At 51.1% G+C, this 27,557-nt stretch overlaps 2 protein-coding genes across 9 annotated transcripts in view; both read right to left on the reverse strand.

Annotated features, from left to right (window-relative positions):
- CLDN19 (claudin 19) lies at positions 1-6,815 on the reverse strand. 3 transcript variants are annotated; one of them, XM_023554602.2, is made up of 5 exons: positions 6,744-6,815; positions 5,731-5,992; positions 4,228-4,392; positions 4,037-4,121; positions 1,847-2,090 (listed from the first exon to the last, which is right to left on the reverse strand). In XM_023554602.2, exons 2-5 carry the CDS (start codon positions 5,951-5,953, stop codon positions 1,928-1,930), a joined length of 636 nt encoding a protein of 211 aa, XP_023410370.1. In that variant the 5' UTR covers positions 5,954-5,992; positions 6,744-6,815; the 3' UTR covers positions 1,847-1,927. The 3 variants fall into 3 exon arrangements, with proteins under 3 accessions (XP_023410371.1, XP_023410370.1, XP_023410368.1); XM_023554603.2 differs by lacking the exons at positions 4,037-4,121; positions 6,744-6,815 and having other exon boundaries at positions 1-2,090; positions 5,731-6,565; XM_023554600.2 differs by lacking the exon at positions 6,744-6,815 and having other exon boundaries at positions 4,228-5,793.
- P3H1 (prolyl 3-hydroxylase 1) overlaps positions 6,726-27,557 on the reverse strand; it is a 23,162-nt gene continuing 2,330 nt past the window's right edge. For 2 of the 6 annotated variants that reach the window (XM_003415539.4, XM_023554604.2), the window contains exons 2-15: positions 25,634-25,786; positions 24,010-24,199; positions 23,685-23,816; positions 22,425-22,564; positions 17,917-18,006; positions 17,539-17,591; positions 17,248-17,369; positions 15,358-15,485; positions 15,101-15,196; positions 14,453-14,603; positions 13,948-14,065; positions 13,411-13,486; positions 12,948-13,088; positions 12,064-12,551 (exon numbers count right to left, since the gene is read on the reverse strand). In XM_003415539.4, the coding sequence (XP_003415587.1) occupies positions 12,396-12,551; positions 12,948-13,088; positions 13,411-13,486; positions 13,948-14,065; positions 14,453-14,603; positions 15,101-15,196; positions 15,358-15,485; positions 17,248-17,369; positions 17,539-17,591; positions 17,917-18,006; positions 22,425-22,564; positions 23,685-23,816; positions 24,010-24,199; positions 25,634-25,786 (1,746 nt within the window). In that variant the 3' untranslated portion in view covers positions 12,064-12,395. Of the gene's footprint in view, positions 6,833-7,445; positions 8,776-12,063; positions 12,552-12,744; positions 13,487-13,947; positions 14,066-14,452; positions 14,604-15,100; positions 15,197-15,357; positions 15,486-17,247; positions 17,370-17,538; positions 17,592-17,916; positions 18,007-22,424; positions 22,565-23,684; positions 23,817-24,009; positions 24,200-25,633; positions 25,787-27,557 lie in introns of those variants that run through there. The other 4 variants (XR_010321379.1, XR_010321380.1, XR_002787077.2 and 1 more) reach the window with 4 other exon arrangements.

Here is a 27,557-nt window from a genome sequence, read left to right on the forward strand (position 1 = left end):
TAAGTAAACACAAGTAAGCCTGGGCGTACATTGCTTACTGGTTAATACGCCCCTGGATGCGGTCACCAGAGAGGTGGTGGGGGAGGCCAGACGGAGCAGGTGGAGGAGAGAGTGGGGGGCCGGGGAGGAGGACAGTTATGGGCAACTCTTTCCAGAAGGCTGTGTGCGGATGGGAAAGAGACAGGGCAGTGGCCAGACAGAGACACAGTATCCAAAGAGAACATTTGGGATGGGAGAGATGTGTGATATGGGGAGAGGCCAAGAGGCTCTGGCTGGGGGAGGCTAAGGATGAAGGGCCCCGGCCTTGGGGCTGACCTGGGTTCATTTCCCCACATCCCCCTGACCTTTTTCCCTTCTATACTAAGGGGGTGATGCCTGGACTTCAAAACTAAAGCCCATCCAGCTTTGACGCTCCTCTGGTGCAGCCTCTGTGTAGCCTCAGGCCCTCCCCTGCCAGCTTGGGTCTCAGGGCTGATGTAACTGGGCCTCAGCTGACCTGGGGAGGAGCGGTGGGGGCGGCAACAGGGGCAGGGCTGGTGCTTCAGACCTTGCTCAGGATAGTCCTGATGCCCGAAGGTCCTAATGTCCTTCCTCCATTCCTTTCTCCCCTTAGTGAGCTCCTACACAATGTCTCTGCACCAACCCTGATCCCCAGTGCCTAGCTGGAGAGTACTCCAAAGACTGTCTCTTCCCTCAGCTGGCCTCCCAAAGGCAGACCAGAGTAACTGGGGCGGGCTGTGTACCCTTCAGCCTGCTCCCAGTGCTACGCTGGGCCTCGAGGCAGGCTCCAGGCATGGTGGATCTCCATCATGGAGTCCCTGGTGCCAAGCCCAAGGCCAAGCTGTGAGGCTTACCTGGGAAGAGGGCAGAACCCCTGAGTTCTTTCCTGCTGAGTTTGAATGTACTGCGAAGACCATCCGACCCACCATGGTCTCCCTATCTTTATGCCCAAGGGCCCTACCGGCCAGCTCAACCTCTCTGAGGCAGCCCCACCCCAGCCACGCGGGGACAGACCAAACAACACACACTTGGGGCTGAATGCTGACTTCTTTCCACAAAGGACCAAACAGTCTAGGTGTGGCAGGGGGACAGAGCCAGGTTGGGGACCTGGACATTACACACCCAGGGGGCCCTTGGCGGACGCAGACAATTTAACAACTGGTCTGAAAGTCAAAAGAGAGAGAGCTGGTTAGTGGGGTGAGCAGCAGTGGCTGGGGGCAGGCAAGGACTGTGGTGCTCAGGCCCAGACAGCAGGGCTGGCCAGCTCAGTCCCATCTTGGCCCTACCCTGCCTGGGGCCCATTCCTGGGGGTGACGTGGTATGTCCCAGTCCTCTGTGTGGGTGTCCACAGCAGTGCTGGGCATACTGGAAAGACCTCTAAAACCTGAAGTCAGAGGGACCCGGGCAAGTCTCCTGGTCTCTCTGAACTTCTGTTACCTCGTGTACAGTGCGGCATGTTTGCCATCCCACACTGCCTCCTCCATGGGCTGCTGTGGGGAGTCAGCGGGGGTCAGGGGGCCAAGTGCTTTGCCCACACAAGTTGCTGGGCACTAAAGTCTCTCCTGTCCTCTGGCGTATCCTCAGGGCCTGGCACATAGCAGACACTGTTCAGTGAGTGAGTAAATGGACAGGTGAAAGGGATGGCACGTGAGCTGATGTGTGTGAGCCCGTCCATCTGGTGCCCACGAGGCTGTGTGGGCAGGTCTGAGGGCCTGGACCTGACCTGTGCCTGCACCATGTGGCTGGGCCCCTGCCACTCGGCATGTGTCTGGGCCTGGGTCTTGGATCTCAGGGTGGGTATCTCTGTGGGGGACAAGCTGTTCAGGTCCCCAGAGTTGCTCGGGGGACATCCTGTGCCCCACTGGCCCCAGCTGGAGTGCTGGGCAAGAGGGCCACTGGGTGGATTGGCTGCCAGGGCAGGCGGGGCTCAGACGTACTCTCGGGCAGCAGCTGAGGGCCCGGGTCGGTAGGGCTGTGGGCTGTTGTTGGACCGCTCGGGCTCCGGGCATGTGCAGCAGAGAAAGGAGCCCCCCAGGATGGCCAGGCCGGCAGAGGCCCAGCCCACAAACAGGGCCGGGCCAAATTCATACCTGCAAGTATAGGGAGGGAGCCGTCAGGTGTGGCTGCACTCAAGGAGGGATGCCCCAGGCCCTCCCTCACCTCTGTCCTCTCAGGGTCCCATTTCTTGCCCAGGGCCTCCCCAACCTCTTCAGTGGCAGAGGGTGACACAGTGAGGGGAGCCAAGGCTGGAGGCCTCACAAGCCTCCCCAGTCTCTCTAGATAAGTCAGGGTGAAGGCTCAGCCTTCCCCAACTCCCTGCTCCAGCATGTCCACGCCACACAGTGACCCAGGCCCAGGACAAGCCCTAGTCCCTGCTCTGTGCCACCTTGGGCAGGCCCTTGCCCCTCTCTGGGCCCATTTTCTCATTAGGCTTGTGGAGGGCGCCTGGGAAGGGCTTGAGGTCTGGTCAGGGAGGAGCAGAGCAGTTCCCTGCATCCTCTTCCTCTTAGTTCCGGTCTGGCCCACAAAACTCTCTGCAGGGCTCCCCACTGCCCTCTGCGGAAAAAGCCAGACTCCTCAGCCTGCACTCAGCTCTTCCAAAGGGGCTCTGCTGGCCTTCCTGGCTGCCTCTACCACACTCTGGGTCTCCGCCTCTGTGCCTTTGCACAAGGCCCCCCTTCTCCTAGGACATCCCCTCTTTTCAGCGCCTACTGAGCTCCTCCACCTTCAGGGTCAGTTCAAATGTCACCTCCTTTTGAGGGCTTTCAGTGATAAACCCCACCCCAATACTCCAGCCTCCCGCCCTGACCACTGACTCTGCTCACAGTCACTCATTCGTTGTCTGGCTTCTTTTGCCCCCTGGGAAGGAGCACCTTCAGGGCAGAGGGGCAACTGATTCCTTTGTCCCCAGTACAGGGATCGAGCCTCATACAAGTGAGGGCTCCTCCTTTCCTCCCACTCCACAACTGTTTCCTCCAGGAAACCCTCCTGACAGTGACAGCCCAGTGTCTTTTCCCACCCTCCCTCCACCACAGGATCTAGGCCCACTGGAATGCCAGGGTTGAGACTCTTCCATCCTCAGCTCTGGGCCCTTCCAGAGCCCCCTGTCCTGCCCCCATGCCCTTGGTTTTACCAGTCTTGCCCATTTTAATCTCCTAAACATCTTTCAGCTTGCTCTTCCTCCATCTCCACTGCTGCCTCCCTGGCCCCAAGCTGTCTTGCAGAGACTTCTGCAACCGCCCTTTACTGGGGGACTGCCAGCTGCCTTTGACCCCCAGGATGAGGAACCACATTCTTCCTAGGGCTGCAAGGCCCTGCATGATCTGCTCTGATCACTTCTCCATCCTTCTCTCTGACCGGAAGTAACTGCTGTCTCCTGCAGGAAGCCACCAGCCCTGCTGCCACCAGCACAAATAACTACTAAGGCTTATTGGGAACCCCAGTGGCGTAGCGGTTAAGAGCTGTGGCTGCTAATCAAAAGGTGAGCAGTTTGAATCCACCAAGTGCTCCTTGGAAACTCTATGGGGCAGCTCTACTCTGTCCTTTAGGGTCGACTACAAGTAGGAATGACTTGACAGCAATGGGTTTTTAAGGTTTATTGAGCACTCTCCAGCAGGCCAGGCATGTGTGAAGTTCTTCAACACATCTTCTCATTAAGCCCAAACCAGGCACAGAAAGATTAAGTAACAGGCCCCGGCCACACAGTCAGTACCTGCAGAACCAGAATTTTAACGCAGAGCCAGAGTGCTTCACCCTTACCACTCTAGCTTCTTGGGGAGTTCCTGCTATTCCTGGGTGCCCACCACTGGTCTCCTGCCCCTTCCAAGGACCCAGCCACAGCCCACCTGGCTCGCCACTCCAGAGAGCTTCTCAATGGCAGCACCTGGGTCCTGTCCCCCTTCCCTCCACCAACTGCCCTGTGAAGGTCTGGCTCTTAGGTGATAGCTGGACAAAAACCAGTGGCCCTGACCCCAGAGGAGGGGGAGCAAGGAAGCCCAGGCTGTCCCTGTGGCCCAAGCCACGCTCTGGCACTCACCTGGCATTGACAGGTGTGCTTGGGTTGAAGAACTCCTGGGTCACCAGGGTGGCATACCACGAGACAGCCGTCAACGTGCAGAGGCCTAAGGACAAAGGATGGGGTGCTGAGCTCAGCTCCAGCCCCGGCCATCCAGGGTTGGGGCTGCCTGCCATGGCCAAGATGGTGGAGAAGGAGTCAGGGGCACTCACCTGCCAGGAGGAAGAGGACACCCCCAGAGATGGCCACGCGGCCCTTGGCGATGGGGTTGCTGTCTCCGACCCGCGTGCACTTCATGCCGACCACGCTGAGGACCATGGCCACGAAGCCCAGGAGCACCGCCACCACCATCAGAGCTCGTGCTGACTGGATGTGACCTGGGGCGGGTGGCAGGGCACCGAGTGAGCTGCCCGCTTTGTAGAAATGGGAAGAGGGGCACCCTAGGGTCGGACCTGAGGTGGGAGGAGCCCCACTAGGGGAGGGGCTTGAGCAGGAGCTGGGCCAAAAGTCTGACCCATGCTGGCAGGTGTGAAGAGATAGTGAGGGGTCCTGTGTGTGACAACCAGGGTGAGGACAGGGCTCTGTGTGTGTTGGGGGGGCGGTGAGAGTCCCCTTCACAATTAACCCCATTTTTCACTCCTATGTGTGGACAATTTGGCTGGTGTATGTGTTTGGGTTGGGGGAGCAGTTTAAGTTCTCTCTTCTGATGCTTTCTGGCCCAGGGACTCCCTCTTGGGCCTGGCCTGCCCCTCCCAAGCAGCTGGGGCGGCTCCTCCTGGGGCCCTTGTGGATTCAGCAGGAGGAAGAGCTGAGGTGTCTGAGGCCCAGCTCAGCCCAGTTTGGCCCTCCGTCAGGGACTCCTCACCTCAGCCATCTGACTCTCATCATCTTCCCCTCTTAACCTTAAGTTGCGCACACCTACCTGCCATGTGCCTGCTTCTCTGTGGGTGCTTGGGTCAGCCCTGGGCCCCATGGTCCCTGAGGGAGGCCTGAGGGTCTGCTTGTGACCAGCGCAGCCAGAGCATGTGACGGCAGCCTGCCTGCGGGGCCCTGGGCAGGATGAGGCTGGGTCACCCTCCCTACACCAGGGCTAGAGGCTGCAGTGGGGCCTGTTTACAAGCCAAATGTCAGTCTCAACTCCACAGCCTGGGAGGAGAGAGGCGTGTGTGTGTGTGTGTGTGTGTGTGTGTGTGTGTGTGTGTGTGTGTGTGGTACCCGACTGGCAGGACTGGTAAGTAGGTGTGTGTACCCAAGTGTGTGTCCATGTATGGAGGATGGAAGAGGTGGAGGACAGGGTCTTCACTGAACATTTCTGAGTGCCAGGTACTCTTCTCACTCAAACCTCCCCTGGCCCTATAAAGGTCTTAGTACCCCCCTTATAGATGGGGACAGGACAGGGGGACACAAAGAGGCTTAATGACTTGTTCAAGGTTAGAGTGGCAGAACAGGAATCTGGGCCCATGGCTCTAGGCTGTTCTGGGTTTTTTAATGTACACAGGGGTAGTAGTGAGGGGAGGCGGAGTGTGTGTTGGGAGCTGGAGAGTGGAGCACAGAGCTGACGCAGACTGTAGAGAAGCTGGTTCCAGACTTCCCTGCACCCCGCATTCCATGTTCTCTCGGCTGAGCCCCACCGTCCAGGGAGGCTCACTCCCCACCCAGCCATGGAGGCCCACCATCCAGGGAGACTCACTCCCTACCCAGCCATGGAGGCCTACCTTCCAGGGCGAGCAGTGAGTCGTAGAGCTTGCACTGAACCTGCCCTGTGCTCTGGGAGGCGCAGGACATCCAGAGCCCTTCATAGAGGCCCACGGCGGTGATGATGGCGTCTCCTGCGTAGGAGGACTGCTTCCACTGTGGCAGGGCCGTGCTGGCGATGATGCCCACCCAGCCACCCAGGGCCAGGAAGTAGCCCAGGAGCTGGAGGCCCGAGTTGGCCATGGCCCAGGGGTCCCAGGGCTCAGAGCTGGGCCAGGGTCCCTAGGAGGGCCGGGGTCATGGCAGGGTGAGAGCGGCAGTGGAGGGGTGAGTGGTTAGAGACAGAGGAGAGGTGGTAGCAGTGGCGGCCAAGGCAGCGGCTCCGGCTCCAGGCTCCAGAATGCAGGAGGAGGCCCAGGGACTGGAAAAGGCCAGGGGCCCGCCCACAGCAGCAGCCTAAGCTAGGACTGGGTCCCCAGTAAAGCTCAGGCCCAGCCCCCTTGGGTGGGAGGTGGGGCCATGGCCCAGGTGGGCACCCCTGCCTCTGCCCTCAGGGATAGAGAAGGGATTGGCTGGGAGGAATGACCCTGCTTGCCCTCAGAGCCTTCTGTCCAGGGAAACCTCTTGCAGAAAATGATACAAATGCCCTGAAATTCTCATCATTCCCACCCAAGGCTCCAGCCCCAGATGGTGGACATTGCTTTTTCGAGGCTGATCTGACCCATAGGGCTTTCTGTCCTCTAACTTTAGGACAGAAAGGAAAAGGAATTCCAGTTTGCAGCAGGTAAGAAAAGAGTTAGGCATCAGGGAGAACTTTGTGGCGAAAGGACTGAGGCTAGATGTGTAGTCTGGGCTGGAGAGTGGGTGTTGGGAAGAGGGGATCCTGGGGGCTGTGTGTATCAGGAACAGGAGAGGTCAGACCAGGAGACATGTACTGTGGGGTCTGTTGGAGATCTGGGCCCCCCTCAAGGCGAGGCCACCCTGGCTGCTGGCCAACAAGGGGCCTGGCAGGGAGGCAGGAGACAGTACCGACCTGGCATGCTTAATCCCCTTGCTGGCTAGCTTAGCAGCTCCTGCTGGGACTTGGGGCACCTTGGCCCTGGCTCACAGCTCCAGGACGGCCTGGTGGGGAGCAACAGCCTCTGCACATTCCTGGGGTTCAGGCTGCCCCTTCTTAGCACTCCCACCTCCCCCTTCTCTCCCAGACCCCAGTTCAGCCCTTGGTAGCAGGGGAATGTTTAACTCTCCTCGACCTCATTAGCAATCCCCTCACGTTCAGCCCCACAGGCTCCCAGTGTGGGTGCAGAGGAATGTCACAACCCTGCTCCCACTGCCAACGGCCCCCAGGCTGCCCCCTTCGTCCCCATCGGCCCACCGCCATTCCTGGGCTGCACTGGGGGGAGGCGGGGTCCAGTGTGGACCCCAGCCAGCCTCCCTCCCCCATAGCACAGCCCCTCTCTGCAGGGAGAAGTCCCCAGCTTGCTCTCTCACATTCTTCACGTGGCTATGCAAACGAGAGAGTGCCAGGCACAGAGCAGACAATGGCAGCCCTGTGTGCCCGCCCAAGGCGTGGGCCCCTGGTATGGCCTGCAGCTCCGGTGGGGGGCTGGGGAGCGGGCCACTCTCTGATGGATCAGGGGTGGGTGCTGTTTGGCCTGCGGTCCTCCAGTTCTGCACCCAGGGGCCCTCTGAGGGAAAGGTGACCAGAGCCACGTGGGTTTGTGGATGCACACACCTGTTTCCCAGAACTGCCCGTGGGTCCCAAAAAGCACACAGGGTCTAGAACAGGTGTAGAGAAGTCAGTCGTGAGTTCAAATTCTCCTTCTGCCACAGGCACTGCGTTCAGGGGGAGCAGGGCAGCCAGAGTGGGAAGAGGAGACAGAAAGACACGGGACTCCTGTGTGTGCAGTAAGGACCCTGTGTCTTGTCCCTGGTGCGTTTTACATATTAATTCATTGAATCCTCGAGGCAGCCCTTCCAGGTAGGCTGATCTCTGCAGATAAGAAAACCTCTGCTGAGGGAGACAGCTTACCCCAAACTAAGAATTGCCAGGGAGGGCTTCCCGCTCAGATCTGTGGGCTCCCACGGCCTTTCTGGGAGGGAGAATGGGGGAGAGGGGCAGTCATAGATGCATCCTAGAGGTGAGGGGTGGCTGAACTGCACAGCCTCAATTTCCTCTCCTCTAACGGGGACATCTGCTTCACAGGGTTGTGATGATATTAGCGGGCGGGCAGGGTACCCTGCACATAGCGGCCACTTAGCACATTTCCCAAAGGGCTGAGGTCCCCTCCTCTCCCACCTTGGGCCTTGGCAGGCCCCTTCTCCCTGCCTTCTGCAGGGGCTCGCTCTGTAAGGAAGATCCAGGGATCATCCCAGGTTTCTAGGAGGACCTGGGTCAGGTCCCTGTGCTCTGGAGCCTCAATATCTTTAGCACAACCCAGAAGCCAAGGGTCACAGCCACACAGGCCGGCAGAGACCGTGGACTGCAACCCCCTCTGTTGACAAGTGAGGAAGCTGAGAGGGGCAGTGTGCTGCTTGGGGTCACTCAGCCTCCTCAGGGCCCAGGTCTGTGGCTCTAAGGCCTTGGGGGCATCAGAGTGCCCAGTGGGCTCCTCCAGCCTGCCCCCCAGAGCTCCTTTGTGACCTAGAACAATGCTCACATCTTCCTCTGAGGCTCTTCTGTTTATCCCACCTCTGTTATTTGAGGTTTTGGGTGTTCTGCCAAAATTGCCTTTCTTACTCTCATGGCCTTCCCTCAATAATGTTCAAAGCCTTTTGGGATTCAGATCTTCTCCCCTCTGGGTGCAGCTCCCTAGCCTGGTGTGGCTTCTCCACCCAGGGCCCCTCCCAACCCAGTGGCTCCCAGGCACGCAGGGAGAAGAGATAGACCCAGGGTCCCTCCCCAACGTCCACATGAGAACTAAGTGTAAACCCCCCTGAGGTGTCACACTTCACCGTAAAGTGTTTTCATGTACAGGACCAGAAGCCAGGGTTCTAGCTGTAGCTCTGCCACTGAGGAGCTGTGTGACATTCAGCAAGTTCCTTAGCTTCTCTGGGCCTGGTTCCTGTAATGTAGAAACGTGGTTTTCTGGATGCAAAGCTGAGTATCACCTGCTTGCACCAGGCCAGGTGCTCTCTGAGCATCCCTTCAATGCTCTCAATCATCAGGGGAGGGAAGGACTCTTAACCCATCTGACTTGTGAGGAAGCATAGTTGCTGAAGGTCATATAATTCCAAGTGGTGGAAGTGAGTCTCAGTATGTGGGTAAAGCTCCAGCTGTTTCCATTACACTCCTGAGTCCCCTCACTGTATGGTGAGTCACTAGACAGGACGTGGGAAATCAGTAATGATAAAGGTAGTAGTAGCCAGCGATACTAGAGCACTTCCATTGGCACACTAACACGGGTACTATCTCCCAGCTTGAGAAAAATCCTTCCTTGACTTCACATTTCCCTCCAGCTCTTTTTCTGCTCCCCTCTAGAGCCGAGCCCCTGAAAAGAGTAGTCCAGACCCAACATCACCACTTATTCTCCTTCCATTCTCATGTGAACTCACTCCAGCCCAGCTTTCCTCCACACCTTACCAAAACATCTCTTGCCATAGTTCGCAGTAACCTCCATGCTGCCAAACCGAAAGGTTGACTCTCAGTTCTCATTTTGCTCAACCTCTGAGCAGTATCTGACACAGTCGCTCCCTTCCTCCTTGAAATGCTCTCAGTCTGTTTCCAGTACACTTGCTCTTGTTCCACCTTCCTTCTCTCATGGCTGCTGGTCCCAGTCTCTTCTGTTGGGTCTCCCTCTTCTGGCCCTCCAATCACTCCGCCAGGCTGCCTTGACTCCTCCTGTATCTGCACTCATCTTCATCTCCCGGCTTTGAACACCATCTACATGCTGTTGAGGACTCCCAAGGCTACATCTCCTACTTAGACCTCTCCCTGAACTTCAGACTCACATACTTGACTATATGATATTTCCACGTGGATGTCTAATAGGCTTGTCAAACTTAAACATGTCTAAAACCAAACTCATTTCCATACCCCGCCAACTAGCCTCCCTGCTGTCTTCCCCATCATAGGAAAAGGCAATATTTTTTCCAGATGCTTAAGCTGGGGTCCTTCTTGATGCTTCTTTTTCTCAGACTCCACACCCACATCCAGTCCATCAGCAACTCCTGTTGGTTCTACAACCTTTTTCACTACCGTGACTCCCAACACCCTGATGCAAACCGTCTTCATTTCTCTCCTGGATTACTGCAGTAGCCTCCTCACTGGTCTCTTGGCCTCTATTCTTGGCCCCACAGCCTTTTTTTTTTAAATTGTGCTTTAAGTGAAAGTTTACAGTTCAAGTTAGTTTCTCATACAAAAACTTCTACACACTTTTTTATGTGACCCTAGTTGCTCTCCCTACAATGTGACAGCACACTCCTTCCCTCCACCCTGTATTTCCCATGTCCATTCAACCAGCTCCTGTACCCCTCTGCCTTCTCATCTCACTTCCGGACAGGAGCTGCCACATAGTCTCATCTGTCTACTTGAGACTATGTATGATTTTATGTCTTATAGTCCAGTCTAATCTTTGTCTAAGTTGGGAATGGCTTTAGTTTTGGGCTGAGAGTCCAGGGTCCATGTCTTCTGGGGTCCCTCCAGTCTCAGTCAGATCATTAAGTGTAGTTTTTTTTTTTTTTTTTTTACCAGAATTTGAGTTCTGCACTCCACTTTTCTCCTGCTCCATTGGGGACCCTCTGTTGTGTTGTCAGGGCAGTCCCCACAGCCTATTCTTGACATACATTGTTCAGCAAGGCTTTTAAAATATTAAGTTAGATGCTGCCACTCCTCTGCTCAATACCTTTTAAGGATTCTTGCCTCATTCAGAGTAAAAGCCCAAGTCCTCACAATGGCTGACAAGGCCCACCTCAAGACCTGACTTCATCTATGGCTGTCTTGCCCAACCCCTGCCACCACGCTGGCCTTCTTGCTGTCCCTTCCACCTCAGGACCTCGCTTTATTTTCTGCCTCAAAGGTTCTTTTCCAAGACTTCTGCAGGCTTGCGCCCTCACTTTCTCCAGGTCTTTGCTGTAAAGTTCTTATTTAAGGTCTTTGTTGTTGTTAGCTGCCTTCGGGTCACCCGACTCATGGCAGCCTGTGCACAGCGGGGTCCAACCCTTGTTATCCACAGGGTTTTCACTGGCTGATGTTTGGAAGCAGATCACTAGGCCCTTCTTCTAGTCCATCTTGGTCTGGAAGCTCCGTTGAAACCTGTTCAGCATCACAGCAACACGTAGGCTTCCACTGACAGGTGGTGGCTGTGCCGGATGTGTACTGACCAAGAATCAAACCTTGGTCTCCTCATGGAAGGTAAGAACTCTACCAGTGAACCACCACTGCCCACTGTTAGAGGTCTCACCATAAATAAAGAAGCAATTCCCTTTAGTATTCCCAATCTCTTACCCGCACTCTTTATAGCATTTTTCATTCTATGATACATACACACGTATGTATACACACATATACATCTACTTTTTATCTGTCTCTCCTACTAAAATAAAAGCTCTATGAGGATGGGTGAGCCCTGGTAGCGTAGCGGTTAAGAGTTAAGGCTGCTAACCAAAAGGCTGGCAGTTTGAATCCACCAGCTGCTCCTCGGAAACCCTATGGGACAGTTCTACTCTCTCCTACAGGGTCACTATGAATTGGAATCAACTCAAAGGCAATGGGTTTTAACATGGGGGGGGTGGGGGCTTCTATTGTTCGCTACCATACCTTCTGCTAAATAAATATTGGTTGATAAATAAATAAACGTGCAAAATTTGCTCAGTGCATAGGTTCCTAAACTCGCTACTCTACAGCATCTCAAATACAGCAGGGGAGAGAGTTCACGGGGTGTGGCCTGAGGAGCTGGATCTCCAGCCCTGCTCTTTTCTGCCTCCTCTAGGCGTGCGGCCGGACACGGGGGCCCTGTGGTCAGGCAGCAGAGCCGGAAGCATGTGGCTGACCAGGGGCCAACACATGCCAGAGCACTGCTGACTGGCTGGTCCGTGCCAGAAAAGGATTAGTCGTAATCCCTACCAGTTATCCAGAGCTTTACAGTTTATAAAGTGCTGGCACATCTAATATTGCATCTGGGCCACACAACGGCCCCAGAAGGTGGGCAGAGCGAGGATTATGATCCCCATTGTACAGATGACAGCACTGAGGCTAAGCGTCTGGCCTGAAGCTGCCCGGTAGGTGGCAGAGCCAGGTCCTGAGCTGGCCTCCTCGAACCACATGGCCATTCCACACTGCCGGGACTAGTTTTTATCAAGTGAGACTCCTGCAGAGAACAGGCATGTTTCCACACTCTGAACAAACTACCAAGTAAAAAAACCACAAGTCCTTTATTTTTTGGTTGTCTACCCTAGACACTTAAATACAGCACCACAGTCACGGGGCCACCTATGCAGACACCCTGGGAGTGGCTCTGGGTCTGCATCCTGAGCCCTCAGCCAGGTCCGGCAGGGGGCCGGCCGGCCTGTCACTTCCACTCCCAGAGCAGCGGCACCATGCAGATGGCTGTGAGCAGGTCCCCTCGGTTGGACAGATGTCAGTTACCCACTGCTCCACGTTCCTGAGGGGCTGGCCAGTCCTGGTTACAGGACAGAGTACATCTCCGTGGGTCTCCTCATTCATCCACACATGACGTGGGCACTGTCATAGCTCATCCTTGTGTCTTGACTCACTGCCTGAGAGAGATTCTTCTGCAGGTTGAGGGGGGTCCTGCTGGGCTCCCAGGGGCTGCTCCTGGGGGAGGTCCATCTCTTCAGGGCTAAAGAGCATCTTCACTAGGTCGTCTGCCTGTACTCTGTCCTGCAAGCACAAACCCCTGCCTATTCAGAGCGGCCTCTGGACCAGGTACTCTGTCTACCTCCTGGAGAACAGTAATGATCTGGAGTCTATCTCCTTCTCAGAGCAGGCTTACTCTCTGGGTAGACAGCTGAGGGGGCGCCCAAGGAGGATCCAAGAACTCAGAACTGCTCCCCATCTCAGCACCCCAACCTACCTGGAGCCCCATTTCCAGGTAGGGTAGAAGGCCCATGGAGGTAAGGAAGTGCCCCAAGGTGACACAGTTGGAGCTGGGAGGCTCTCTGAACTCCAGGTCCAGTGCTCCTTTCATGTCTAAGCTACTGGCACAAGGGTTTGGGGAAGGATGAGGAGCACAGAAAGGGCCTTCCTGGAACAGATCATGCAGCCCACAACTCTCACCCGCTCACTGTGGCGAGGGTCCAAGGTGAACCACAGGGCAATGGCACAGCGCTGCCCCCTGGTGACGGCCTTCACTCCATGTGGGTTCTCAGTGCCAGACGAGAATCCCACAGCCCTTCCACACTGGGGCTGCACCTCCGCCTAAGGCAGTAAAAAAAAAAAAAAGGACTGGGGGCTGTGCAGAGGATAAGACTGCAACCGCCCTCAGAAGAGGTATGGGGTCACTAGGGTCCAGAACTGGGGGGCCTTTCAGCTTGGCTTCCCAAAGCCCAGAGCTAAAGAGAAAGGGTGACCAGTCAGAGGAGTGACTGACACATCTCAAAGCTCCTCCTCTGGTGGGGGGTTGGGGCAGGGGGACTGGCCACCAGGAAGCTCAATTGCCCATTCTACCTCCTGTACTGTGGGGACATCAGCCCTAGAACACAGGCTTTTGTCTCCAGGGCTGAGGATGAGGGGCACTCACCGTCACAGTCTTGGCATCTAGTTCAGTGAAGTAAAAGTTTCCTCCATCAAAGTCCCCATTTAGGTAAAGAATGGCACTGGGAATGGCAGAGAGCACCTCAGCATGGCCTGTCCTCCCCCTACTGCCCAGGTGACCCCCAGCACTGGTGCCTTCACCTGCAGTGCTCTTAGCCAGCAGCTAGAGGGCAGTCTTTTTGGCAAGACAGCCCTCCTCAAGAGCTTTCTCTGAAGCTGCACAAGCCCAGCTCCCAACCTTCCTTCTCCTCCACCCTGCCCCAGAGAATCCACCATGCTTTCTCTGGGTACTTCTGTACCAAGTCCACACTTCACTATCGTACTGATGACACTAAGATATAATGATTCCCTGGTTCTCTATCTTCCTATCCAAGAGGTCTGGTGACAAGGGATTGGATTCTGGGAGCACCTGTATCAAACCAGTGTGTGTGCGTGTGTGCGTGTGCGTGTGCGCGTGTGCATGTGTCAGATGTAGGGCACTGGGGTGACTAGGGAGACAGGGCCTCAGAGGGAGAACTGGCACCTGTAGTCCCGGAAAGTGTAGGCAGGGGGCTCCTTGATGCACACGAGGGCCTCGGCGTTCAGGATGCAGTTGTCCACGTGAACTGGGTGGCTACTGTCCTTCCTCTCAGCCTGTGACTCTGGGGCCAAGGTAACCATGTTAGTGCTGGGGCACCTCAGGAAACACTGCAGTGCCAGTGATGGCATGGTGGGGGGTGCTTCCCAAAACGTGTTGGGGTCTAAGGCTTAAATGTCCTCCCATCACCCCCTGTGCACTCCAAAAACTCCTGTTCATCCTGCAAAACTGTAATCACCTCCTCTCGGAAGCCTCCCGACGCCCCAGGTGGGTTGACTATAACTTCCTCTGTGCTGCTACTACTTCTCACACTGGATTGCCAGTTATTTGTCTATACTTGGCTCCCTGACTGGAGTGAATGGGACTGCATCCTGTTCTCCATGTCTCAGCATCTAGCACACTGCCTGGGGTGCGGCCTGGGCTCAGTGACGCTGTGTGTGAGGAGGCCCACCTTCGATCGCAGTGCGGCACACCAGGTGGGAGTAGGAAAAGTAGAGGGGTGTATCCAGGCGGAAGTAGGACTCCATGATGCGTCGCACCTTCTCGGTCACGTTGTAGTACAGGTGGGCACTCTGAAGGGGAACTTTCCCTTCCTGTCCCAGCTGCCAAGGAGACCAGAGGTCAGCTGCCCCTGACTGCCTCTCCCCAGATCAACAGGGACCACTGAGGCATCAGGCCCCACTCCTTGTCCCCCCACGGAGAGGGCAGTCTCTCTGCTTCCCACACACAGCTCCCTGATCACATCACCCTTCCCCTCTCCTTCATGCTTCTTTTCATGAATGACTGCATCCTGCTCAGAATTACAACCCATGGAATCAGCCCATTCTTCAGACAGCATGCTTATAAATTTGGATATAGTTCTTGTCTTGCTTGCACTCTTTTTATTACGCTTGGTCTAACAATCAGGATTCAAACGCTAAACTCACTCAACCTACTTCACCCTCTCTCTGTGGCAACTGGAACATCCACAGGCAGACACCGTTACCTCTCCTACCACTGCCTCCAACTTCTCCTCAAAGCCTAAGCCTCCCTTTCTTCCCCTACGGGGCCAGGCAGATTCGCCTTCTTCATGCTCTAAAAGGCAGAACATGGAGTCTACCTTGAGGGCTTTGAAGACAGTCACGCCATAGAACTTTTCGTTGGGGGTGTGTGGGGAGGTTTGGCCCCGGTAGCCATCTCCTGCAGTTGCTGCTGCCTACAAGGACAGGAAAGAAATTAGCCAGGGCAGCTGAGGGCCCAGTAAGAGGCAGACAATGGGAGCAAGGGGCAGGCAAATGCTCAACACCTAAGAGGCACTTGGTAGGGAGGGAAGTTGGACCCTTTGGGCAAAAGGTAACATCACTGGGTTTTCCTTACATTAGTCAGTCTCTGCAGCTCCTGACACTCATCATCAGAGATTACACCATCTATTACCACCCGCTGGGAACCATTCAGGAGCTTGGAGTTCATGGTGAGACTGATTCCTTCATAGAGCAGGGAGCCACCTGCAAAGCAATGACAAGACTCAGGCTAAATTGGGCAGCAGCTTAGCCAGAGGCTCTCCATCGGATACTGTCTCCCTGTAAGGAATAGAAATTTCAGTTGCTTCCTGTTAACCAGAGAAACTTCTAGCTCAGTCACTTCCAGAGGTACATGGTCCTAATGGAAGGGCTTAGTGCTGAAAGCCAGGAAATCCAAGCCCTCGTCCTAGCTCTACAACTGAATGGCTGCTGGCTCTTTGGCCTTCACAAATTACTGAGGAAACATCATGAAGACATTCCTAAAAAACATGAGCTTCCGAGTCAGAAAGAACTGGGTTTGACTTCCAATCCTTTATTTAATAGCTGTGTGACCTTGGCAAGTTACTTAACCTCCCTGAACCTTAATTTTTTCATCTGTAAAATAGCAGCTACCTCCTAAATCTGATGCTACTTTTATGTAAAGAACAAGGCAAGTCAAAAGTTTAGCACAAATCTGGCACAGAGAAATGTTCAAAACATTTTGCCCCCATCATATCATCATCATCCATCCATCCATCCATTCGTTCATTCATTTATTTAAAATGTGGATCCTACAATCTGCCCAACTCACCTTAAATTAACCACTGCTAATTTAAGCAACTGTTGGGCAAGGGCCACCATTTTTCTCCTGTGTTTCTCATGGTGTTGCTTTGTGCTGGGGCAACCTTACATCTTTACTGAGGCTTTTACTGTGCTAGACAGTAAGAAGGATTGATACTTGAAAACAATACCTGTTCTCCAACAATTACACAAATACCCAGCACGAGGTAGACCACAAATGCCCTAACGAGGTATAAAGTGCCTTGGAAGTTCAAAAGGAAGAGGGAGGGGATCCCAGCCAGCTGGGAGATGAAGAGAGGCTTGGTAGGGTGTATCTGAGCTGCCTTCACGGGCAGAGGTGACAGGCCATGCATTAGGTGTAAAGATGAGCATGAACAAAGACTCGTGGGCAGAAAGCAGACTCAGGAACAAGGAGCAGTCCAGTTTGCAAGAAGGGAGGGCGTCAAGAGGGGAAAAGCAGAACCTGTGGTTAAAGGCGTAGGCAGGGAGGATGGAAAACTGGTCCAGCAACCACAAATGGGAGGGGTGGGCAGACTGCACAAGGAGAGGTGAGTACAGAGAGGAGACAGCAGGGGCCTGAAGCAGACCTGTTGCAATTGAAAAGGCCAAGGGTTGGGAGAGGTGAAAAGCAGAGCAGAGACATAATCGGTGGATGAACTGGAGGGACAGGCAAGGGAGGAGAAGGAGCCAAAGACGACCTGATGGTTTTCAGTCTTGGTAACAAAAAGAAAGATGAAAGTTGGAAGAGAACAGTTTAGAAGTGGAGGGACAGGATGAGTTTTGAACATGTCCTATCAATACTTCCTGAAGCAAACAAACCAAGAACCAAAACCAAACCCAGTGCTGTCAAGTCAATTCCTACTCATAACGATCCTATAGGACAGGGTAGAACTGCCCCACAGTTTCCAAGGGGAGCCTGGCGGATTCAAACTGCCGTCCTTCTGGTTAGCAGCCGTAGCCCTTAACCACTATGCCACCAGGGTTTCTGAAGCAAACTAAGCTAGCGTTATTATGGACAGGAATCTTATTTCCTAACCAGAGGCCAATTCTCGGTGCTCTTCCCAGGCAGAAGTCCTCCTGGCGGGTTAGGAAGGACACAGAAGCTTCCAAAGGCTGGCCCACAGTCAGCTTTTCACTACTTGGGGCACTGCCTAGCTAATGCTGATGCCCCCAAATGCCCTCTCACCTTCCCGAACCAGCATGCTCACATCCACCGACTCCTTAGTCTTCTCTTCCACAAGTGTCTCAATTTCCTTCATAAGGTTTCCGATCTCCTGAGAGATGCGTACGGCTGTTTCCCGTTCTGATCTGTGAGCAAAGCCCCTCTGAGGACTGTATTCCAGGGCCATCCCTGGGTTCCCACCCCAACTTCCCAGACTGGGCCACCCCTCCAGGAGCTCACAGCTGCCTGGGCCCAAGAAACCCTCCAGTGCCTCGTCAGACCGATCCAATCATGCAGTGTCTTCAAGGTCCTCACTTCTGTTTCTCTAGTAGTCTCTTGGGGATCACCTCCTCTGGAGTCCATGAATCCTACAAGTAGGTCAGGAAAAAATGACTAACCTACTTCATCTTTTAGGTCTCAGTGCATACACTAGGGTCTACAGGAGAAATCTAACTTATCACCCTGACTCCTTTCAGGAGACAAAGTGGGAGGCTTCTGAACCTAAGATACATCCAGCTGCCAGGATTCTCTTTTTAGTTTTCTGTCTCTCACCCATGGGTTTTATAGATGCCGTGTTTAGCTCAATCCTCCAATAATTTTCTCCCCAGAGTCACACAGTGCACCACACTCACCCACCCCTTGACCCTTCTTGATCTTTCCTCCCTCCCCGTTGGCTCCTGCATCATGGCTCACCGGATCAACAAAGGGAATTCCAAAAACATCGTAAGCGAAGAAAAGCAGTTCTTTCTCCACCAGGCTTCGCTGTCGGTACTCCTGGGCACTCTGAGGAAACACAGTGGGAGGAATCACCTAGGACTTGACTGTGGCCTTTAACCCTTGGGGGTGCCCTTCCCTGGCACTCTTCACTGCTGTTTCCTGTGTGACCTGAGCACGCCCCCTCAATCACTATTAAGCCTGGTCCCAGCTGGGGACAAAAGCCACACTTTTGTGTTCAAGTGTTCCTCTGGCTCTTGCCCAGCACACGCAGTACCTCTGAGGGTATATACCCAGACTCCTCTTGAAGGAGAAAAGGACTCCCCACCTGATCAATCTCTCAGGCAGATGATCTAATGATTCCTGGGAGATGTGGAAATACAATTCGAAGAAGAATTCCTTCTTGATTTCTACAGGGGTCTGATACTCAAGGAGGGAGCTAGGTGTTAGGCAACTCACACAGAATTCATTTAATCTTTACAACCCCTTTTGAGGTTGATACTATTATCCTCATTTTACAGATGAAGAAACTGAAGTGCAGAAGGGATATGCGACTTTTTAAGGTGACACTATAGGAAGTGGTAGAGCAGGGACCTAGATTCAAAACCGGGTCTCCCCAGTCCTTAGGCCCAAGCACTTTCTGCTATGCCACTGGCCTCCCCACAGACTCTGGCAGGACCACGTCCCTCTATGAAAGCAGCTGGGTCCGGTGCTCTGGGCCTTCCCACACTTGCTCACTACTAGGGCTTACCCAGGGCAGGGACACTGAACACCTCCCAGGTCGCATCTCTCCCTAGGTGCCATGCCCATCAGGTGCTTTCACACCGAGCCCTGCTAGTCTCCAAGCAGCAGCAGAAGGGAGAGAAAAAGACACAGTCAGTTGAAATAAATGATGATGGCAGTTCAAGGAGGAAAATGTTAAAGGAGTCAGTGAGTCCCATATCATCTACTATATTTACCCAAGAGGAAGGTGCCAATTTTCTCCTGAGGAATTTAAATTATGGGCTTCCTTCACTAAGTGCTGGGTATGTCATCTCATTTAACCCTCTCAACAGCTCTATGAGGCTTCTAGGAAGCAAGTTCACCTTCTATCATTTATAACGAAGAATACTGAATATACCACGGACTGACAGAAGAACGAACAAGTCTGTCTTGGAAGAAGTACAGCCAGAATGCTCCTTAGAAGTGAAGATGGCAAGACTTCACCTCACATACTTTGGACATGTTATCAGGAAGGACCAGCCCCCGGAGAAGGACATCATGCTTGGTAAAGTAGAGGGTCAGCAAAAGAGAGGAAGACCCTCAATGAGACGGATTGACACTGTGAGTGCAACAATGGGCTCAAACAAAACAACAATTGTCGGGATGGCGCAGTGCTTTGTTCTGTTGTACACAGGGTCATAATGAGTTAGAACCAACCTGACAGCACCTAACAACAACAACATCATTTACTCACTCAGCAAGTATTTACGGAGGATCAGGAACTGTGCCAGACTGGGACAAAGCAGGAAAACAAAGAGGTTCTGGTTGCTGCTGACCAGCCACAGCCCATTAGGCAAGTTACTTTGCTCTCTGAGCTGCAACGTCCTCATCTCTAAAGTGGGGAGAAGAGTAGCCACCACACAGGCAGGACGGCTATGATGAGGAAATGAATGATGGGTGTAAACCACCTAGCACAGTACTTGGCTCAAGACAGGCATTCAACAAATATTAGTTACACCTCCTTCCCAGAGAAGAGTTCTGGTTAAAAATGGTAGATTGACCACATAGGCTTATTTTTCCTCTCTTCCCCAGACTCACTAATGTAACCATAAAAAGGAAGGGGGGAGGTATTACCAACCAAGACAAAGACACAGGAAGTGCCATCTTGTTCATATAGATGGTCACCACCTAGTGGCCAAAGAGGACAACTACAAGGACTATAAGGTAACAGGTACCCGTGGGAGAGAACGGCAAGGGAAAAGACTCCTGATCAATTTCTACTGGAGACTCTCAGAGCTCCAGAGCTGGCAAGGAAGAACCTTAGTTCTTTGTCTTCAGATCAGGGTGGTGACTCCACTTCACTGGGTTGTCACGAGAATCAAATGAAATAAAGGCTCTGAAAGAATTTTGTGAACTATAAAATGCCATATACATTTGAGAGGTGGTTATTTTTAATAACTTAGTGAGCTCCTCAATAAGAATCGGAAGTCTGTTACTGCCACATCATCTACCTGCTTATGCTAATGAACAGAGGAAAATTAAGGCCCCTGGGCTGGATTATAGGTAGGGCAGGGGCCTCTAAGGAAAGCACCCTGCTCCTCCTCCTGTGTTCCCTGGCTAGGTGAGCTCCATCCCTACTGTCTCTCAAGCTGGGAACTTGGTGCCTAGCTGGATATGAAGAGCTGGGAGGAGTGCGAACATCCTCGCATTCTGCCAATTCTTCCTCTACTCTACCTAATCGACCCCACTGTCACTGAGGCTGCCTCGCTTGGGCCTCACAGCTCTCCTTTGCTCACAGCGATGCCTTTAACTGTTCTCCTGCCGCCAGCGTCTTCCCGTTCTGAGCCATTCGCCATCACAACTCGTCATTCCACTGCTTAAAGGCCTACAATGGCTCACCACTGTCCACCCTACAGAAGAATGTCCAAGCTCCTTGGTTAGGCACTCAAGGCCCATGAGAATTTTACCCACTCAGGCCTCATCTCATATCACAGTTCACCTGGATGGGACAACTGTCCAGGATGTTTGCACATGTTGTTCTTTGTCTAAGAAGCCCTTCTCGGCCTCAGTTGTCTACTGAAGGCTTTTGAAACCAATCTTAAACATCACTTTCTCTTGAAGTCTTCCTGACTTGCTCCTCAGTTGATTGCTTCTCCAGGCTTCCACTGTAGCTTGCATACACCTCTGTTACATTCACTACCTGTTAAAGTAAACCAAACCGGCTGCCGTTGGGTGGATTCTGACTCACAGTGACCCTATAGGACAGAGTAGAACTGCCCCATAGGGTTTCCAAGGAGCACCTGGCAGATTCGAACTGCCGACTGTTTGGTTAGCAGCCGTAGCACTTAACCACTACGCCACCAGGGTTTCCTATACTCACTACAGTATGCTTTAAATTTTGGTTTACATACCTATAGGGTTGCTATGAGTTGGAATCGACTTGACGGCACTGGGTTTGGTGTTTTTTTTTTGTTTTATACCTTTCTTGGAGTCCAAGGACCTAGTCTTTTCTGTATCACCAGTAACCTAAGGTGTGTTTTAGGTGGCATTCAAAAAGACATAAAGGTAATACATACATGGCCAAAATAAATCCACAGAATATAAACAGACATAAACGTTGTTGCTGTTCCTATCAGTTGCTGTTGAGTCGGCTAGAGCTCATGGTGACCCCACATACACCAGAACAAAATGTTGCTTGGTTCTGCACCATCTTTGGGATCATTGGTATGCTTGGGTCCACCACTGTGGTAGTGTATTTTGAGTGCCTTCCGATCCAGGGGGCCCATTCTCCAGCATTAATCAGACAATGTTCTGTTGTGATCCACAGGGTTTTCATTGGCTAATTTTTGGAAATAGATCACCAGGCCTTTCTTCCTAGTCTCTTAGTCTGGAAGCAGCACTGAAACCTGCCCATGGATGACCCACCACAGTACAACAAACTGACAGACGGGTGGTGGTAGACATAAACAGGAAAGTTCAAGTCTCCCTTCTCACCCCTGACCCGTTGGCCCACACCTCAGGGATAATTCCTATTCACAGTTTCATATCAATCTGTCCAGAAAATTTTGAAGCATATATATGGATTTCAAAAAAACATAAATAAGATATAGTATAATTATCGGTCTAAATCTTACATGTTTTCTCTTTACCTGAAAACGTATCATGGAAGGCTTTTCACATCAGTGCACAGTAATTCACCTCATGCGATGTAATAGTTGTCTGCATGTCACTGAATGAATGCACCATAATTTATTCTACCAGTCTCCAAAGGGATGGCAGTTAGCTTGTTTCCAGGGGTTTTTTTTTTTTTTTTTTTTTGCCTTTAATAACCACTGTTGCATTTCAGTGCATTTCATTCTAGTCTGTGTTACATAGATTTTCTCTGGTTTTGAGTGAGATGGAATAATGTTGAGATGGGAGAGAACAGACAACGGCAGGAAAGACGGAACAGGGAGGAGAAAGGAGACAGCCAACAGGTGAGTGCGGAATAAAGACAGGTGTGAAGTAAGAAATGATGGCTCCTGGCCAAATGGTATCAGGTGCCAAAGATGGGAAAGAACATGCCTGCAGAGAACAGATTTCTGGGCTCATAAGGCTAACTAAGGCTGTCATGCATCCCACTCACTTCCTGTGCCCCCTTGTTCTGCGTGTCACACGCCGGGCCAGTGCACTCACACCCAGCCTGACATCCTGCCCTGCCCTGCACAAGCAGTGCTGACTCCCCTCCCCTACCCCACTCTTCTATTCTCTGTCAGCAGCTGCCCTAGCTAATGTGGGCCCCTCACCTCACGGGGACCAATGGATCTGGCTTGCTCCTCTCCAAGCACAGCTGTGTAATAGGCCAGATTCTGGCTCATCACCTCATCATTGGGGAAGAAGAGAAGATAGGTCTTGGCACATTCAACAGCCTGTGTATAATTCCCGACTGCAAAGAGGAAAAAGAAAGGCTTAGAAGAAAGGGTGCAATCCTTGTGTACCAGGGACCACTTAGTCTTCAGTCTCAGCAAAGCCTGAAGGCAAGGCCATGACAAGGTGGCCCCTATTACATAACACTCCTGCCTGATTTTGGTGGGAGAAGTTAAAGAATATACACTACACATATCTTCAATTTTAAGCTGTTCGATGACCTCAGGGTTGCCTAATATTGCAAGAGAAAAGAATTAGAACCTTTTGTATGCCCACATCTTCAAAAATTCTGGCATCTCTCAAAGTCCTGGCATCCACATTCCCAATCATTGGGTCCACTTCAGGAATATTCCCCTTGTCTCCCTACCTTCTTTTCCCTATAGATTTCAGGAGGGGGGAATGTTACAATAGCAGATTGCCTTTTTGGCAAACTGGTTCTTGTTCATGTGTGTTAGTCATCTCAGCTTGACTATGTTGTTGCTCTGGCCGTCAAGTGGATTCCGACTGATAGCGACCCTATAGCACACAGTAGAACTGCTCCACAGGGTTTCCAAGGCTGTCATCTTTAGGGGAGCAGATCACCAGGTCTTTTCTCCTTTGGAGGTAGTGGGTTTAAACTGCTGACCTTTCAGCTAGAAGCCTAGCTCCTGACCATTGTGCCAGCAGGGCTTCTTTAACCTGACTGTAAAAACCTTATACTCTCGAATATGCTGTAATGCTTAGCATACAACAGGAACTCAGTAAAGACCTGCTGATGTGCTGTTTTTTAGGATACAGATACAGCCCCCAGTAGCATTAGTGCTACAGTATGGAGAATGGCTGAGAAATGTCCTGCGAGTGGGTTTAAATGGTAGCGCACCCTTACCTTTGTTATTACTTTTCACTTAAATGCATTTAATATAAATGTTATAGACAGGGCAAGAGAGAGAGGTCCTAGAGTCTCTTTCTCCCAGCTTTCAGGCTGCTGGTACCAGCCAGTGGCTTGTAACCAAGTACCCAGGGATCATCTGGCAGGGTGCTTCCCAGAGCCACAAAAAGAAGCCAGCTGTGTTGAAGAAGTAGAGAGGCCATAATCCCTGCCTACTTCACTTTTAGCTCCTTAGTCAAAGGTAGCAGAGAAAGAGGAAAGAAGGCCTTACTGTTATAGTAGGCAAACTGCAGATAATTATAATGCGATGGCAGGAAGTCTTCAAAGGGCTTCTCTCGGCTGGGGTGGGTGGCAAGCTCGGTGACACAGTTCTGCTTACAGCTGAGGACCTGGATGTAATGATCTGAAAGAAATCAAACAGGGGGAGTAGCCATATCAACCTCAGGATTCAAAGGCTGATTAAGAAGAACAAATTTAAACAGAAGCAATTTTCAGTCAGATGTCCCAAATTGAGAAATGTAGGAATGAGGGTGAAGATGCTCTGTCTGTATGATCACAGCATTGACCCTGGCCCCGGGAGGTCTGTGGCTGCGCACCTGTGATGGCTTGGAAGAGGTCAGCATTGTAGTCGAGGTAGTTGTAGCCGTCGTAGTCGTAGGGCCCCTCGCAGAGTGCATGGCACTCCTCGTAGGCCACGAAGTATTCTTGCAGCGCCGCCTCTAGGTGGCGCACGGCTTCCTGCGGCTGCTCCTCTGAGTACAGTCGCACTCCCAATCGAAAGTCGTGCTACTGGGAGAAAGGAGGACTCGAACTCAGGCCACAGAGGAACCCTCTCTCTCCTTGCCTTCGGCCACCTTCCCTAGGTTCCTAATTTCTTGTTTGTCAGGTTATGGGTGGTAAGGGGTGTCCTGGGTGGCTGCTACATAATGAAGGCCTGTGCGAACGGTCTTCACATGTTCCTTTCAAAATTTAAAAAACATTTTACTTCTAATCTAGCTGAAAGATACATTCATTGTAATAATCTTGTATTTTTCTGTAGGAATAAAAGTTTTCAAAATAAAAATTTAATTAAAAAAATCCTATCTCTTCAATGTTAGAACGTGGTCTGCGGTGAAGCTAGCAATTGTTCTGGTAATAAGGGAAGATTTGGGCTCCTGCAGCTGATTACAGACTGCAATTTTGCTGTCCGTGGGATAGCTCCCATTCTCAGGGTCAAAAACCATTTTCGTTTGTCACAGAATCACTATAAGGAATATTGTGTACAACTGTGTAATGTATTAGACTTATAGTTCATGTTTAAGTTATTCTGGTATTGTTTCTAACACCCCTATTTCTAAACTATTAAAATTTAAGAGAACATAGCTCTTCATTAAAATCCTACATCATCATAAGGAATATCTCTTACGGAATGCAGGCTTTTCCTGTTAAACAAGCAGAGTAAGAACACTGAGGAACGCTGCACCACTTACGGAGCCCTGATGGCACACTGGTTAAGAGCTTGGCTGCTAACCAAAAGGTCAGCAATTCGAATCCACCAGCCACTCCTTGGAAATCCTACGGGGCAGTTCTACTCTGTCCTATAAGGTCACTATGAGTCATTGACTATGAGTCAAAATCAACTTGATGACAACGATTTTGGTTTGGTTTTGCACCACTTATTGTAGTGAAAACCATCATGACCAAAAAAATGGGAATAGTTAAATTAATATGACATATGTATAAGATGGACTATCAGATGACAATTTAAAATCGTGTTTTCAGAGAAAATTTGAAGACATGAGAAAAGGCTCATGACTTAAAGCTAAGTCAAAAAAGCATAATGCTTAGGGGATACTGTGCTTTGTTAAGGGCAATGGAAACATCTGGAAACTATAAACAGTGATGGCTGAACAACATGTTAAACACAATGTCAACTGTACATGCAAAGAATGTTGAAATGGCAAATGTTTTTTGTTACATATATTTACAGTTTAAAAAATGATGAAAAATATATTGACAAGATGGTATCAAATTAGGTTAAAAATGTAAGATATGGAAGACATAAAAAATAGGCTAAAATACCAACTAGTGTTTTTCTTAAGGTGACAGTAATACAGATGATTACTGTCTTTTACTTAACTGTATTTTTCTAATGTACAACTAACATATATTACTTCTGTAATTAGAAAACAACTCTAAGAAATGACACTTTGAAAAGAAAAGGGAATATAATCTTTTCACCATATGGGGTTTGGCCTCAAGATCCTTGAAGTCGGTCTCCTTCACCCCAGACATGGTTTGGTAATAGTCTAGGTTCTGACGCATCTCCACGTGCTCCGGGTTGCCCACAAAGAAGGTGTGTGCTGCTGCCACAGCTTTCTCCAACTTGTTTATCTAAGAATGAAGTACAAGAACGTAATTCTCACATCCGAGCTCTGAACGTTTGCTGGGGATTCAACCAAACCGAGCACTTGGTAGTGGTGTCCAAATGTGCAGGCCACAGTAAACAAGGAACCTCAGCTTTCCTGAGCCTTTCTGAGTGCCATGGCTCAGCCTGCCACTCAAACATGTGCCCAGCTCCTGCCAGCCCCAGAAAACACACTGACTGCAGGGACTACACACCAGAAGCTAGGAACACAGTGTCCTGGGCAGATTTTCAGCTATTTCCCACATCAGGCTTGGGGAGCCCCCAAATTATGAGAGGTAATACTTTAGGAGTATAAATGTCCCATTTTAAAACAAAGGTCGTATTGTAGGAAGCATGATGGAATACTGACTGCCCAAATAATATGTTTCAAGACTCAGATGCAGTGACTGAGCTGAAGAAAGTCTAAAGCATCAAGGATTTAGGGGCAGGGGAGAAGGAACAGTTAACAAACTGTGCCTAAAAATTTTCCTAGAAAATCCTTTTTTTTTTTTTTTTTTGCATAAAATAAAACCAAGTGTTTTTGACATATTAAGGGAAAAGGTGGGTGGCTGAAAAATCCTAAAGTTTCCTACAAAATTCAGACATGGTCTCTTCTAACTCAAAGCACAGGGCTCATATGAAGTTAAAACAAGTGGCTATGTAGAATCAAGAGAAAAAAAATGCGCTACAGGTTACAATAACGCCCACAGCAAGATTCCAGTATAGCCAAGTAACACAAGTTCATATAAACCAAAAAAAAAAAACCAAACCCAGTGCCATCGAGTGGATTCTGACTCATAGCGATCCTACAGGAAGGACAGAGTAGAACTGCCCCATAGAGTTTCCAAGGAGTGCCTGGCGGATTCGAACTGCTGACCCTTTGGTTAGCAGCCGTAGCACTTAACCACTATGCCACCAGGGTTTCCACCAAATAAATCACTGATGATCTGATGCTTAACCACATGGGCTCTGGTGTCAGACAGATGGGTGACAAATCTAGGTTTTATTACTTACTTGCTGGGGGCTTTAGATAAGTTACCTAAAGTTTCCTGTCTAAATTCACTTCCCTTATCTGTCATATGGAGATAGCACTACCTACTTGATAGGACTGTAAAGACAGTGAAATTGAGATATATATATCTTCTAAGACATGGTGTATTAAGTACTCAATAATGTTAGCTGGTATTATTAAGGAAACCCTGGTGGTGTAGTGGTTGTGTTCGGCTGCAAACCAAAAGGTCGGCAGTTTGAATCCACCAGGCGTTCCTTGGAAACCCTATGGGCCCGTTCTATTCCGCACTATAGGGTCTCTATGAGTCGGAATCGACTCAACAGCAATGGGATTTTTTTGGTTTTGGTATTATTATTAAGAAATTTTTTTTTCTTTTCTTATCACTCGTACTAATAAATGCACACTAAACAAGGAGTCAGTCATAGCTCTGCCCTTAAAATAACTTTAGGGTTAAAATAACTTTATCTATAAAATTAGAATTTCTCCCAAGTCTGTCCCAGCCCTGGCATTCCATCAGGACATGGAGCCCTTTTATGGATGTGTTCTCTTTCCATACCTCTTAGCGTGCTCTCATCTGATCCCTCCCCTGCGCGCGCGCACACACACACACACATCTCTCTCCCACCTCCCCTGCACACACACACACACACACACCCACCCCAGCCTTTTCTTACTCCCTGAGCACTGAGGCACATAACTTCCCTCTCTCATCTGGACAGCTGCAATGGGCTCCCAACTGGTCACCC

Source organism: Loxodonta africana, chromosome 3 (assembly GCF_030014295.1).
Source record: "Loxodonta africana isolate mLoxAfr1 chromosome 3, mLoxAfr1.hap2, whole genome shotgun sequence".
Lineage (NCBI taxonomy): Eukaryota > Metazoa > Chordata > Mammalia > Proboscidea > Elephantidae > Loxodonta > Loxodonta africana.